The sequence below is a fragment of the Phoxinus phoxinus genome (genome assembly GCF_949152265.1).
Source record: "Phoxinus phoxinus genome assembly, chromosome: 18".
Lineage (NCBI taxonomy): Eukaryota > Metazoa > Chordata > Actinopteri > Cypriniformes > Leuciscidae > Phoxinus > Phoxinus phoxinus.
The window spans coordinates 19,317,197-19,332,246 of record NC_136893.1 but is presented as its reverse complement, the minus strand read 5'-3'; the positions used below and the strand labels follow the sequence as shown (position 1 = coordinate 19,332,246).

The window sequence follows — 15,050 nt, the reverse complement described above, 5'->3', positions numbered from 1 at the left end:
GAGCCCTGAAGCGTCTGAAATAAAGCATCTGTGAGGAAGAGAGAGAGAAAATAAAGGACTGATACAGTTTCTGCTGTTTTGTTATTATGTTTATTTTAAATATTCATATTGCATTGCATAGAATCTTTGATATTCGTCTTACTTTAAATGCCTCATTGCAGAGTAGCAAAATGTGTCCTTTCAACATTTTAGGTATCAAAATATTTACTTTGGTATATTATATTTAACATTGTTTAGTTTTACATAATTATAACAGTACTGCGAATTCGGAAGTCTCCAAATCAGCCCTTTTTGAGTCAAGGCTGTATATGATGTAATAATGTATGAGCTCTCCATCCTCTGACTCAATGACTACTTTTCCACAGAGGACATTAGTTGACCCCTTGTCACAGCGCCAGAATTTGTACCCAGTTGTCCCCTGCTGGTTTGTGTACTAAGATTATTTGGGTGTGAGAAGAGGTTTAACTTTAATCCAAACCCTGCCTGGCCCTGCTCTTCTGTCTGGTTTCATTACATAACAAACGTTTAGCCTGACAGATGTATGTGCCACTCTGATAACCCCTAGTGCTGGGCGAAGTGCCCATCACCCGCCTGTGGTTGGCACAGATAGGAGGGCAGAGAGGGGAAGGGCATCAGATTGTGGCAAGGTGACTGTCACTGGAAAGAATGTCAAGGCTGAGTTATTCTCCCTGCAGACATCAGCCATAGCCAATGACCCTTCGGCTCCAGCAGGTTTACTGTGTACTGCACGCTGGGTGGAAACAAACTCTTCATCATCATCATATTTCTCATTTTCTTCTTTTATATCTAAGTGACCTTTTCTCCAAATAATGTCATTTCTTGTTTTCTTTTGAGGCTCTTTTCTAAATCATTCACGCAGAACATAACCAAACTTGCATGCAAATAATACGCAGATTTACAATGCAAATCTGATGCAAATGCTTTTTTCATGAACAGCAACGCAGTGGTCTAATAAAGTGCACATATACTGTAAATGTTTAACTATTTGAAAGGTTTCCTACAATTCCGAATATATATATACTGTATATTTCTCTCAGTTCTTTCTGTACGTTTCACAGGTAATAGTCCTCCTCTTCTATGTCTCCATTCCCCTCCTCAAATCCCAAAGCCTCAATGTTGTGTGTGATGTCATCAATTCTGCGGTTAAAATCCTGGGAACCGGAGGGGAGGGTCCAGCCATCATAGTCACGGACCGCTGTGGCCGATGTGTTGCTCATGCTCCGCTTGATCCGTCCAAAACTGTCCGTCAAAATCCCACCCTCTCGGATCCCAATGTCTTCCAGAAATGTCTCGAACACTCCTACATCCTTATCAGGAATAAAGGGCCTCATGCCTGGTTACAGGGGAGAGGAAATGCGTGAGAATGCACCATAGTCATATATTGAATTTGTTGGATTATAATTGAGAATACTTGTCTTATAACATGTTAACTGTTAAAATAAATACATTATAAAGATTTTTATAAAAAAAAAAATCACTATTCAAACATTTTGGGTCAGTTAGATAAAAAATAAATAAATAATGAATACATTTATTCAGGAAGGACACACTAAATTGATCAAAATTGGCAGTAAAAACTTCTGTTTTTAATGAATGCTGAAAACAATGTACTACAGTTGCCACAAAAATATTCAGAAGCACAAATGTTTTCAACATTTTTCACAATATTACTGTCATTTTGATCAAACAATCACAGCCTTGGTGAGCATAAGAGACTTATGAATAGCCTATACACATTTTTAGAAATAACATGAAAACATTTTTTGAATTATTATATATTAGTATAATTAAATGTATTTTTTTATTTAAACATTTCATAATTTACCAGATAATGCGACTACCCCTGGTATGCTGTGTTTTCATGTTTTGGGGACTTTCCATAGACATAATGATATGTATAATGTACATTATATTCTCTTACACTAACCCTAAACATCACAGAAAACTTTATGCAATTGACCTTTTTTTTTTGTATGATTTATAAGCTGTTTTCCTCATAGGGACCAAAAATATCCCCACAAGGACATGAATTTCGGATATTGACATCTTTCTGGAGACATTTTGTCCCCATAATGTAGGTTTACCAGGACACACACAGACCAGATCTCTAGACCAGATAAACATACTAATTCCATTTAAACTGCTTTCCCCCTGAGAACGTGGCTGCATTCAAAAATGTGTGATGAATTGTCTCCATTCAGCACTGCAACTAACACTAACAATACTCAATGGTGATTGCAGTCAAAGAGTGGACAGTCTCACTCATTCAGACCAGCATTAAGCTGACTCAGTGTGTGAGTGTCAGGATAGATGAGATATAAGTGGCTCAGTGAGTGTTATGTAATTGTCTCTGTCGTTCACAATTGCTGCGAGTTGCTTTATCCTTTACCAACTCGCGTATCCAGAAGGATTTTTCATCAACTTGGACAAGTTTGCGTCACAGTGGGAATACTGTACAATTCATGTTAATTATTTAATGACTCATACTCTAAATATGTATTAGATACAGATCTATTTAGGATGGTAGTTATTTATAGTTGTGAATCGTGGTCACAGAGCTATTTATAGTCCGTGTCATGTTTCTTTTCCCACAGCGACTGGTGTTGTTTTAGTGAGTTTTGTAATTCTGTCACGCTGTGAAAGTGCGATGCTGTTGGAAAGGCTGTCGGGCCATGACTGCTCCAGTGCAAGCCAGGTGCTCGTGAATATTCATTAGGCTTCATGTTACTCTAATCCCTCTAATGAGCTAATGATAGACAGACAGCCATTACACAGACCCTGAATACAGTGGCCAGTTCTGACAAATCATGACTTTTTGAAATATGACTTGTATAATGAGAGGATCTTCAGCATTGAATTAACCCAGTCGTACAAACAAGCCCCTTGAGAATTTAAACAGGCACTCAAATTGTTCAAAAGCAGCAAAGAAAGAGAAAGAGAGAGAGAATGGTGACTTTTGTATTGTGTGTTCCTCACCAAGCAGCAGGAACTTGCGTGAGTCTCCATAGAGCTGCAGGAGGTCGGTGCAGAACTGCTCTATCGGCGCACCGAGTCTGTATTCTCTCAGGAACAGAGCAAACTGCTGAATCTCCTGAGGCGTCAGCTTGCTCCTCAACTAACCAATGAGGAAACAATACAACAGAACAACAAAGACACTAAATTATCAAAGATAGCTGCGGGGAAAGAAATCCTTCATCCCTGAAGGAAAATTAAGCTTGTCATTTACTCATCTTCAGGTTATTCCAACCTCCCAAAGAAGGTCTAGATCAGACTTTAAACTTACAGTAAAACAAAAATAAACCCCTGAACTAATAATTAAAATAAATTGGTAATAATAATAATAATAATAATAATAACAACTTGATTATTTGTGAAGTGCTAATGAAATGTTAGTTTAAAATGTTTGACTTAAATTTCAGTCTGTTCCTTCCACAAAGGCTTCAAAAGACTTGAAATGTAGCACAAATGTTATGGACACATTTTTTGATGATTTCTCCTGTAGACAGTGTGACACTTCCAGTCCCCCTGGTGTGAAAATCAAGGTTTTAATGTTGTTTATATGTCTATGTGTTTTTAATATGCTTTAAGACAAACCATGTACAAATTCAACAACACCATTGCAGAGTATTTTCTCCTTAAAAATGCAGTGAACCAAAAACAGTCTCAAAAACGTGGTTTGAAATCGCTGGTGTTTCTGACGTCACAAACTACCTTGTAACCAATCACGTCAACGTGTGATCATCAATGAGTGGATCTCTGAGCTGCTGTGAGTGAGTGGAGGCGGGGCTAATTTGCATATTCATAGAACCGCGTATACTAAACGAGGTAGAGTTACATGCAAGCTATTTTAAGGCATGATTTTCTAGGAAAAAAAACGTTTAAATATGTCATTTTGGTGATCAAAGATGAGTTTTAAGGGATAAAATTACTGACTACAGAGGAACTTTAAATGGGTTTGCGAGGGAGATTAAATGATGGCATTTTCAGTTCGTTTTTAGTAGAAATGTCCCTTGAATTACATAATTTTATGCGTGTAAGCATCTTACAATGATCATGTACTCCTGCAGACTGGCATTAGAGGGCTCAGAGTCGCTGTGTGTGGAGGCCAGGCTTCGACGTGACTCATGGCAGGAGAGAGATGAGCTCTCACTGTAGTTCTCACTATAATACGGATCAAATGCTTCCTGTGAACCATCACTGTGAGGAGAGATAACACACATGCACAGTTCATGAAGTCAGATGTGACAGAGCTTCAAAGCAATTTTTAATACGGCACCCCCCCCACTACCTCAAATTCATAAAAATAGGTTTTACAAAAATAGGCTGCAGCATATGTTAGACAATCAAAAATTGGGTGTGATGGGACTGCCTGTTTGTCCAAACAATGGAAGACAGGGTCATTAGATAGTTTGTCATATCTTTTGAGCTGTTTGTGAGAAGGCAATGAGAAGGCAATTCATTAAATCAAAATGTACAACATAAAAGAGTGCAAGAATGCAACGATAATTCATAAACAGATTTTGCGAATTATAAGGCATGCAAACAGACACTCACTATGAACTGCAGCAGCTGAAGTCTGTGTCATAGCCATATGTCATGTCAGTGAGGCAGCTGTCACCTTGGACAAGAAATGATGGAGAAAAACATGTGTTTTTATTTGTTATATATTTGTGCTTTTTAAGAGACAACTGAAACTACACTGTCAAACATTTTATTGGTTAGTGGAGTGTATACATGTAATATATGGAAGCTTGTTTCAGCCACAGATTAAATTACAGGTAATTGTTTTTTAAATTAAAAGGTCTTTTTTGTCTCGCAATTACCAGTTTATATTTCACAATTTGGACTTTTTTCCCTCCAGATTGTGAGTCCAAATCTCGCCATTTGGACTTATAACTTCATATAATAATTTTTTTATTTTTTATTACTGCAATCAAGTACAATCACCTTGGATGTTTAAGTAATTTTCAAGTTGAATCATGTATAACTTGAAAATTTAAAAATTGAAAATTGCTTACATTATTTTGACGAGTTAAAGCAATGTAAAAACATACAGTATGTTGTTAAAGTATACTTTTTTACAGTGTGGCAAATGCAATTGTGTGTTTATATCTCAGAATTCTGAGAAAAAAAAGTCAGATTTACAAAAACTTTGAGTGAGCAAAATATTTAACACAATTATTTTTTTAAACATTTAATTAGATTATATTATGATTTCATATTGAGCAGAAAAAATATACTTTTACAACTTTAAACAAAGGACATATTTTCCAGAAAACATTTTGCTTTATTTTTTTTAAATTATTTTTCATTTAGTAATAATGTTGTCTTCATTCATAATTTATGTTTTTTAAGGAAGGTGTCCCTCACAAGGATCATCATATTTATGGGACCTTGGCATCAACAAGTTTGAAAACCCTTGGTTTAGATCAATGGTTCATAACTGGGGTTAATTTAGGACGACACTAGACCCTTATTGCAGTTAAAAACTGTTTATATCCAAAACAGTATTTAAAAAATATCAAAATATGGGCACACTTTTTTTGATGAGGCCTGTCTCCCGTATGAAAGGCTAAAAACGCCTGATTCAGATTGTGCATACCAAAACACTTCATTATATAAAAAGTAAGCAAACATATATAATTATATCAGTAATATTATGATTAGTATGATAATATTTTTTTATTCCTTTTTAAAAGTCAATAAGTCAATCCGTATTTATGTTGCTATCATAATTATACAAGATAATAGTTATTTAGTCGTATTCCACCTACTCTGACCAGATCAGAACACACCTGTGGTCTATTTTTGTGTCACAACCCACCAGTAGGGATTGGGAACAACTGTTTTATGGATATTCCGGATTGTAGAGGTTAGTTACTGCCAACTGGCTTGTCACTCACTCCTCTGCAGCCAATAGCGGTCAGGCATGGTGTGGTGATATCCCGCCCTGTCGACACACTCAATGGTCTGATGTCCATAGATGATCTGAAACATTTGACAGATGAGGGCGCAGTATTCCTCTGCAGCGTCCTGTGTGTATGTGTGATCAATATAAGAATCAAATAAAGAGAAAATCAATTCTCCAGTGCTAAACGGGGATCCAGCCAGATACAACTTTTACATGCTTTCACATTTCTGCGTATCTGTCTCACAGAGATGCATATAATTGCACACCCACAAAAGCAGCCAGACTGTAATGTGGGTCAACACAATCCCATCCATATTAATGTCCGCAGGCACACACAGAGGCGCACAGATCACTGACACAGCATGCTGTTACATAAGTCTGGGCATTACATCACAGGGGTGTCTACTCTGAGCGCACTGTTTACATCACAGCTGACACAACTCATCACGTCAGCAGGAGCACAGCTACAGCTCACCGGGGGCATTCGTATTCCTGATGCTGCTGACACACACACACAGATAAAGGCATTCTTCATAATCATCTTATATATATACAAAAGCAATTATGCATTTATTTGTTGTACATTCATCCATCCATCCATCCACATTAATGGCATTTAACCCATCCCTCACTTCCATCCAGAAATGTCTTGTTAACCCTTCCTTCCTTCCTTCCTTTCATCCATCCTTTCATCCATCCATCCATCCATCCATCCATCCATCCATCCATCTATCCCTTATTAACCCGGACCACCATCTATCCATCTACACCCTATATTAACTCATTCCATCCATTTATCCATCCATCCACATTCATGGATTTTTTACCCATTTTTTACTTCCATCCAGACATTTCTTTCTAACCTTTCCTTCCAGCAACCCATCCATTTTTAACATTTCATCTGTTCATCCATTATTAACCCTTTCATCCATTGTCCATCCACCCATCTCTTTAACCCTGTCCTCCATCTAGCATCTACCCACCCACTACATATTAACTCATCCATCCATCCATCCACATTACTAGATTTTAACCCATCCCTGACTTCTATCCTTTCATCCAGACATTTCTTGTTAACCCTTCCATCCATCCATCCATCCACATTAATGGATTTTAACCCATCCCTGACTTCTATCCTTTCATCCAGACATTTCTTGTTAACCCTTCCATCCATCCATCCATCCACATTAATGGATTTTAACCCATCCCTGACTTGTCCTTTTATCCAGACATTTCTTGTTAACCCTTCCATCCATCCATCACTTTTAAACATTTTCATCCATCCATCCATCCATCCATCCATCCATCTTAATGGCTTCTTAATCAATCCACATGTATTGCTTAAAAATCTATCCATCCATCCATTCTTGTGGCTCATTAACCTCACCCTGTTTTCCACGGCCAGTATGATGAGGTTGCAGTAGGCATCAGGGCATGGCATGGGCTCCAGAGGATTATGGTTCCTCCTCTCCCAGCTGCCATAGGACTTTCCCCTCTCCCAGCTTCCCGTGCAAGCCTGCCTGCGTTCCCAGCTCCCACCTGGCGTGTGTTTCCGTTCCCAGCTTCCACCTGGTTTAGCTCCAGTCCCGTGCCTCTTCTCCCAGCTACCTCCTACCACCCCACCACCTCCCCGACGCTCCCAGCTGCCCCCTACAGGCCTCCGGTCCCAGCTGCCACTCACTGGCCGTTTCTCCCAGCTACCTCCGCACGGCTTCCGGGTCTGCCTACGCTCCCAACTCCCGCTCACACGTTTCTTTTCCAGGCTGCCACCATCACCGCCGGCTCCTCCGCCCCCAGTCCCGGCTCCTCCGCCCCCAGTCCCACCTACTCCACCCGCGCTGCCCTGTTTGGGCTCATGGCGGGAAGAGAGCTTCCAGTCCACACCACAGATGGTGTGGCGGCGCTCCATGGTGCCCCCTGCAGGCCTTGGGTCAGTGTTGCTTATTGTTTGTCTGCGGCTCTCCAGACCAGTGGGCCTGTTCTCCAGACTGTTAACAGCTAGAACAGTGTCCACATTCAGACCTGAGAAGACAAATACATTATTGAAGATCTCTCCCACCCGGGATATTATTTATTTCAAAAGCTTACCTTGGAAATTCAAACCCAAAACTAACAGACACCTTCGCAGATATATTTTCAATGCTTTTTCTCTACTCGAACAGGACCCGAACAGTCTCACATACATATGCTTTTATCCAAAGTAACTTACATTCAAGGTATCAATTGTATCAGTTCATGCTTTCCCTGGGAATCAAACCTATGACTTTGGCGTTGTTAGCACCAAGGCCTCAAACTTTGCTTTGTGTCTCAGACTTTGATATTAGATTCCCTATTTATCTGCTAATATCCCTAAAATGTATAAATGAATGTCAAATGAAGTACAAAGACTGCTGAAGTTGCAATCTACTCTACTAAAGAAACATGGACATTTACATTTTTGTGCATTAGTTTTTTTTTTTTTACAGCAATTCAATTTACTACAACTATTTACAAAAACAGAATAGACAGTAACCAGGGTAAACATGTACGGTATGTTACATGTACATCCTTCCTGACCTTCCTACTGACCAGTTTTGAGCACCAGTAGGTGCAGTGCATCATCCCGCAGGTAGGAGGCTGCGGCGATTTCATGTGTGGGGATTCTCAGCAGCAGTTTTTCATTGTCTCTCCAGGTAAGCAGCAGACAGCGAGCAGACAGACTGAGAATAGAGTCCTGTTCCACACTGGTCTTAAGAGGCAAAACCCTCAGCTTCTATGGATGGAAAGAGAGAGACAAAATGCATAATTTGCTGAGAACTACCAATTTAAGCCATCTTCTGAATCTAAAAACAACATTACAATGACTCTGGTTTGAGGAATCGCTCTCACCCTGGCTGTGTCCAGAAGCTGGAGCAGCTCGTCTCTGCTCGCTGGGTTCAGGGAACATGACACCCATGTCAGGTGTCCCAGGAACTGTTGGTAACCATTGCAAACATTCACAAAAGTCTAATGTGAATGTGATATTTTTGATATATCTGAATTTTCAGACTAACCTTGACTTCCTTCTCCACATAATCGTAGATGAGTCTCTCTGGGTGGATGAGGTAGTCGGGTGGATAGAGGGGGACAGTGTGAAGGGGTCTACGGTACACGCTGCCTTTGTCCGCCTGTCGCCGGCTAGATTTAGGGAACACCAGACGCTTTATCGGAGACACAAATCCCTGAGAGAAGAGATTGGATAGCAAGTGACAACGAGAGATAAAAGGTGCAAATGTGAGGGAAAAAATAACAGGTGTGAGATATAAAGTTGCAATTGAAAGAAATATAGCAGCATATTTTTACTCTCATGCAGAAACAGGCTTCCATATCCCAAGCAAAGTACAAAAAACCTCTGTATATTCTATTCAAAATACAAAAGTCCATATATTGCACTATTTAAGTAATATAAGCTTTGTGTTAGTAGCACTACAGGAACCCTTTTCAGATCGGCAATGATACAGAATATGAGCATGCACAAAAAGTCTTCACAATGTGTATACTTTAAGTTCACCTGCTTGACATCAGTTTGTGAAAGTTTAAATCTGCTTTTATGATGATGTAACACACACATCAGCCTGCTGCTCCAACTGTGACATCATCAGCGAGACAGCTGTTCGACGTGGAAGACACATTAGAGACAACGTGTCCTACTGACAACCTGCTGATTTATACAGGAGGCTAGGTGTGTGTTTATGCATGAAAGAGTAAGGGAAAGAGGGAAAGAGTAAAATATGTAAGGAATGTGTAAAGCATTCACATCCTGCCGGTGACGGTGTGTAATTTAATGGGGCTTATCAATCATCCTGACTGCTTTCAGTGTGTTGGTTAAAGCGCATTCCGTTTAAGGGACGGCAATACAAAATAATCATTCCATCAATCATGACTCCATCATTAAACTTAAACACAACTCCATTACAAACTTCAGCTACAATGATTTTTTCACAGAAATACACAATAAGCGAACCCTTTGAAGATAATATGAAGCTTTAATTGGCCTTCTTATACTGCAGTGTCCCATGGGTCAGAGGATTTGCGATCTAATTAGTGGCCCAGAAATAGAGCAGAAGCTTAAATATTTGTTATTCATTTCACGCTACAATGTATCTTTGTTTTAAATGTTTCAAAATCCTCAAACTTTAGTATTTTGTTCCTGATGTGATCAGCGCAGGATGGCACTGATGATGTTGACTACAGTTCAGACTACAGTTATCGGTTTAGGAAATTTGTTTATGTTTAAGTTTGTCCTTCTGCCAGTGCAAACGGTCCAACTTAACCCGCTCAGAGCGGGATTCGAACTGGGGTCTCTGACGTGGGAGGCGGGCACGCTAACAAGGAGGCTAAAGACCGCTAGAGCGCCTCTTGAGATCAGGGGAGTGAGGTTTACACACACAGCCCTTACTGGCCTACGACAGTTACACCAGCGAGCTTCAGTCCTCTGAGACGACGCTTTGAACTGACATGTGGCTCAGCGCTGCAATCTCTGGAAACATAACCTCAGAAGAATTGGTATCCAGCACACGGCATATTGCCATAATAGTAATTTAACTCTCTCTGGTACTCTCTTTACTGACTGTAAATGGAACACAGTCAATATAAATATTTTTTAATATTTTGTTGCCCTCAAGCAATCAGCACTTAAAAAAAATGCTAGGAAACACCTCATATCAAACAATGAAAGATAAAAATTTAATACAATGTAAATACTGAGTTGACGTGTGTGATGTAAAATTATACACTATAATTCAAAAGTATGAAATATTTCTTGACCATCAAATCTATACTCAGTCAGATATACTGAGTCTTGATGAAGAAGAAAAAATCTCATGCGTGGACGTTATTGAATGCAAGAGAAACTGAAAATGACTTTATGTAGCTACATGAATATGAAAACATTTGTGTGGCATAGCAGATAAAGATTAGGGATGGAGAAGGGAAGGTTACGATCTGATTGTCCCTGGCTGCAGTTCGTGCGCTGTAATTTACTTTTGATAAAAGTGTCTGATAATTTACTTGTAAAGCATGTAAAATCTTAATCTTGAAGAAATCTTCATATGTTCTTCAACAAACTATGGGCCTCTATCCATGTATGCATAAAATACATTAAATTCGAGTTGTCGAGTTTTGCAAACACCACAGCAAACAGCATTGCTGGCACAGTTATCATTCTACATGGGAATTTTTGCATATAATGTGATGTGGTACACACACAGTACATGTAAATGTAAACACAAGTTGTCACATGATCAGGTTCACATAGAATACGCAACATACTTGGCAACAAACAAATATTCCTAAATGCATATCCAGCTAGTTTCAATGTATAATGTGACAAAACTTACCTTCTTGGCTCGCTTGGGCTCATAGTCCATATTGACCAGCCCGATGGCTGTGTACAAGAGTGTGTGTTTGTGTGTGTGTATCTGTTTAAGGACAGGCCCAATCTCCTCTCAGCCCTCTGGAGCCAGGCAGGACTGGGCAGGAAACACACTTCCTGCTGGACAGGAAACTCCACCAGAGTCTGATCTAAAATCCTCAGCACCTCCACTCTCAAAGTACTGATAACACACTCATACAGTACACAAAATGGGGTTGCACACACACAGAGTGTTAAGAGTCATATTTTTGGTTTATAACCATTTTTCGCCCTCTCTCTGACCCTTATTGTTAACCATAATGTGTTTTCTGCTACAGTGCTAAGAAACAAATTAGCAATAGACTCGGCTGCAAGTAGCAAAAGAGAGAAAACTAGTGATGCTCCAACATTTCAGCAGCTGAAAATATTTGGCCAAAGCAGCAAAAAAATTTATTTTCGGTTTTGGTCGAAATGGTTTCGAAGGGTCACTTTTAATGATCACTTCACTGATGTCAAGTTTTGACATTTGCATTTTATTTTGTGCACTCAACATGGATAAGCTAGCCTAACAGTTGAACATGTCAGCACTGTGGACGTACTTCAGTGTGACCCAAAACAATGCTGAGTAACATTATGTAAAATGTGTTTGACTAAAATATTAAAAAGTGGCTTGTGTCTAAAGAACTTTACTATGACTGGGTTTAATTTATCACAAGACCCCGAACAGCATAGAGTTTAATTACACAATTATCCAAATTTAATTAACGAAATGGCAGAAAGTTGTGAGTCACTAACGAGGAGCAAATTATTTCAATTATAAGTAGCTCATCAACATGGCTGAGACAACATCAAATGGCTGTAAATTGTAAACAAGCAACAGCATTAGATGACACAAAACCTCTGTGGGGTTGCAAATTGTAAACAAGTAACTTAACATACAAGAAGTAGCACTACGATGACAGCGAACTTCAAGCAAAAGAAGCAAGTTTAGCTAAATAAACTCGAATAAATTATCCAGAGATGGAATCAATGAAAGATTTTGTGTGGCATGATTGAAGATATCTTTCAAAACAGTGTGTAAAAGTTTGTTCCTGCAGTAGACTTCCTTGACTGCTCCTCACAAACACCGATAATGTGATCCCTTTTACAGCACAATTTTCATTTGTTTAAAGGGAAATATTGGACATTATGTTGCTAACTGATAGTAGGCATATAGGCTATCACAGATATTGAATTGGAACATTACCGTTACTTTAAATAGTGATGAAGCTTCGAAAAACCTTTGCGAATCAAAGTGATTCGGAGTGCCAATCAAACTGCCAATCGGTCTTTGTCAGGTGACGTCACACTCGCGATACACGAAGTGCATTATGGGCGTAACCGCCATTTGTAAGGTATCGATGCTGGGGTATTCTGATGTTGTAGAATTGTGTTTTTCATTCTTTTTTCAAACTAAAACATCCTTAACATGACATTATCATCATCATCAATACAGCAAACCTATCTTTGCTATTACTACTGTGTCCTTCGGTGGGAATGTAAATAAATCCTGTACACAGCCGTTTATGAAATGTCCGTGGGCTTTAAGAGATTTATAGTTTTTAAATTGTTCACTGGTATATGCGCTTATACCATAAACAAGATAGTTGACAATGTCCAAGTATGAGGATGAGGAAAACAATTCGCGATCAGCACTCCAACTCACTGCAGTTAGCTCATATATGGATCTATGTTCTGAATGGATGACAATTTCTCCAAATAACGGTACCTGCCATATTTATCGAGTTTATTGCGGTACGACCTTTTCTCAGTTTTCTTGTGCTTCTCCAGTTTTGCGAGTTATTTACTTGTTTTCTCTACTATTGTAATCTCTTCAATGCTCACAGTCAGTAGCGATACCTCAAAAATGGCGGCGCGGTGACGTCACACACAACAAACCCACGTGTCTGACAAAGACCGATACGTCACATGATTTCAGTAAAATACTCACCTTCATGTCGTTACAAATCCGTAAGACTTTTTTTCATCTTTGGAACGCAAATTAAGATATTTTGGATGAAATCTGAGAGATTTCTGTACATTAACGTTAAGTTACCTCCATTGTCAGATAAGCAACTGACACTGATGCTTCAAAACGTAACGTAGCCTACACAAGATCGTAAAACGAATCCATATTAAATGAGAGGTTTTGTCCATCTTTTCTGAAGAGACTCGATTGTTTATATGATGAACAGATTGAATTTAGGCTTCTGTTCACATTTAACCCGTTGACGACTACGATCACACTGGTGTGAATGTGCATCACGTGATCAACTGCTAAATTCAAGTGTGCATGAATCACGATTCGCGCTTTGGCCTGGCCTCAACTATTCGGTGTTTTCAACCGCATAATCTTTGTTTTAGGTTTCAGACATTTACACATGTTACACATTAATTTCATGTGTCATAGAATGGAAGAGAGTCTCCCAGGAGTGCGAGTAAACGTAGGCTACACATCCTTTTGATATTCTTGGCAAAAACGTCCCGATTAGTCCACATCTCATTTTTTATGTTTCATTACAAGCTGTTCACACATTGGCAATAAAAAAGCGATTAATACATGACATTTTTAACATCTCCCTTTAAAATAAAAACAGCAAATGCTTTTATAAACCGTCATTTAGAGCAGGGGTTTACAAGAGAGAGACATGGGGTCTGAGAAAGAGAAAGAGACTGAGATTGAAGAAACTGTAAAGAAGTAAAATAAATGAGAAGAATAAAATAAGTAGGCCTAGTCCTAAATAAATAAATTAGATTAAAATAAATAAATAAATAAATAAATAAAAGAACAGCACGATTTAAAAAAAGTTAGTTATTAATCTATTAAACAGCTTTAATTAGATTTCAAATAAATACGAATTTGATTAATATAAAAATAAATAATAGGCCTCCATATAACAGTGCATTACTAAAGTGAGCAGTAAAAAAGATATATAAATGTAACTTCATAGAAACTAATTTTAGAGTTGTAATATTAATTTTGTTTATATTTGTTTTGTTTGGTGTTTATAAAAGATAGATGCCTTTGAAATTTGAGGACGGCCTCCCTAACATGAGGATGATGATCGTATTTGTGGGTTTGTGTAAACCCCTGATGTAGAAGAAATTACAACATTTCACTATTTTCCCATAGTGTTAAAAAAAGACACAATTCTCAGTGGTTTGAATTTGACCTTACCCACCACAGCTCAGTCATATCAATGTTACTCGCAGTACTCAAAGCATCCACTGGGAGGCAATGTGGCTCAGCTCTTGTGCTTCACTGGGGAGTGGCACTTTAATGTGAGGCAACACTGGAAGATAGCGAGTCACCTGCAGAGAGAATGCATGCTCGCTCATTGCCTTGAACAGGATAAAAAAACCCGGTTATATCCTTTATACTCTGTAGAGGAACAGTGTATTACAGTTAAATTAGCATTGGCAGTTTTTTGGCCTGTTTACCCATGTCAAATTGAGAGAGTTGCCTATTTGATTGTAATATGTAGTGCAGTTTTCACCACGCCCTATGACATACTAGAGGAATCTAATGAAACTTTATCATGACGGTAAGTTCAATTATTCTTAAAGTCATGCAGAAATGTGCAGTTTGTCAGATACATTGTGGTTGGATTGATCTGGATTGTTAAACAGCCCAGGGGAACGTACTGGTAGCTTAGTTTAGGGGGAACATAAACCCAATGTCATACTGGGACAGTGGCCAACAGACCC

General features: G+C 38.8%; 1 protein-coding gene across 3 annotated transcripts; it reads right to left on the bottom strand.

Moving 5' to 3' along the window:
- Positions 1–97: 97 nt before the first annotated feature.
- Positions 98–13,316, bottom strand: ccm2l (CCM2 like scaffold protein). Of its 3 annotated transcripts, none has more exons than XM_079587815.1 (10): positions 13,294–13,316; positions 8,965–9,132; positions 8,801–8,884; positions 8,501–8,684; positions 7,320–7,954; positions 5,925–6,054; positions 4,576–4,639; positions 4,068–4,218; positions 2,998–3,136; positions 98–1,354 (listed from the first exon to the last, which is right to left on the bottom strand). In XM_079587815.1, the coding sequence occupies exons 1-10, from the start codon at positions 13,297–13,299 to the stop codon at positions 1,074–1,076; spliced, it is 1,842 nt and encodes a 613-aa protein (XP_079443941.1). In that variant the 5' UTR covers positions 13,300–13,316; the 3' UTR covers positions 98–1,073. The 3 variants fall into 3 exon arrangements, with proteins under 3 accessions (XP_079443941.1, XP_079443940.1, XP_079443942.1); XM_079587814.1 differs by lacking the exon at positions 13,294–13,316 and adding an exon at positions 11,290–11,448; XM_079587816.1 differs by lacking the exon at positions 13,294–13,316 and adding an exon at positions 11,290–11,440 and having other exon boundaries at positions 8,965–9,088.
- Positions 13,317–15,050: the final 1,734 nt, after the last annotated feature.

Bases quoted from the DNA above. Each gene is read 5' to 3' on its own strand.
- ccm2l (XM_079587814.1), bottom strand. From the start codon at position 11,319: ATGGACTATGAGCCCAAGCGAGCCAAGAAG. The intron at 3,137-4,067 runs GTAAGATGCTTA...CTCATTGGTTAG, and splicing joins TGCAGGAGTACATGATCATT to TTGAGGAGCAAGCTGACGCC. The intron at 1,355-2,997 runs GTGAGGAACACA...CCCTGTAACCAG, and splicing joins ACGCAAGTTCCTGCTGCTTG to GCATGAGGCCCTTTATTCCT.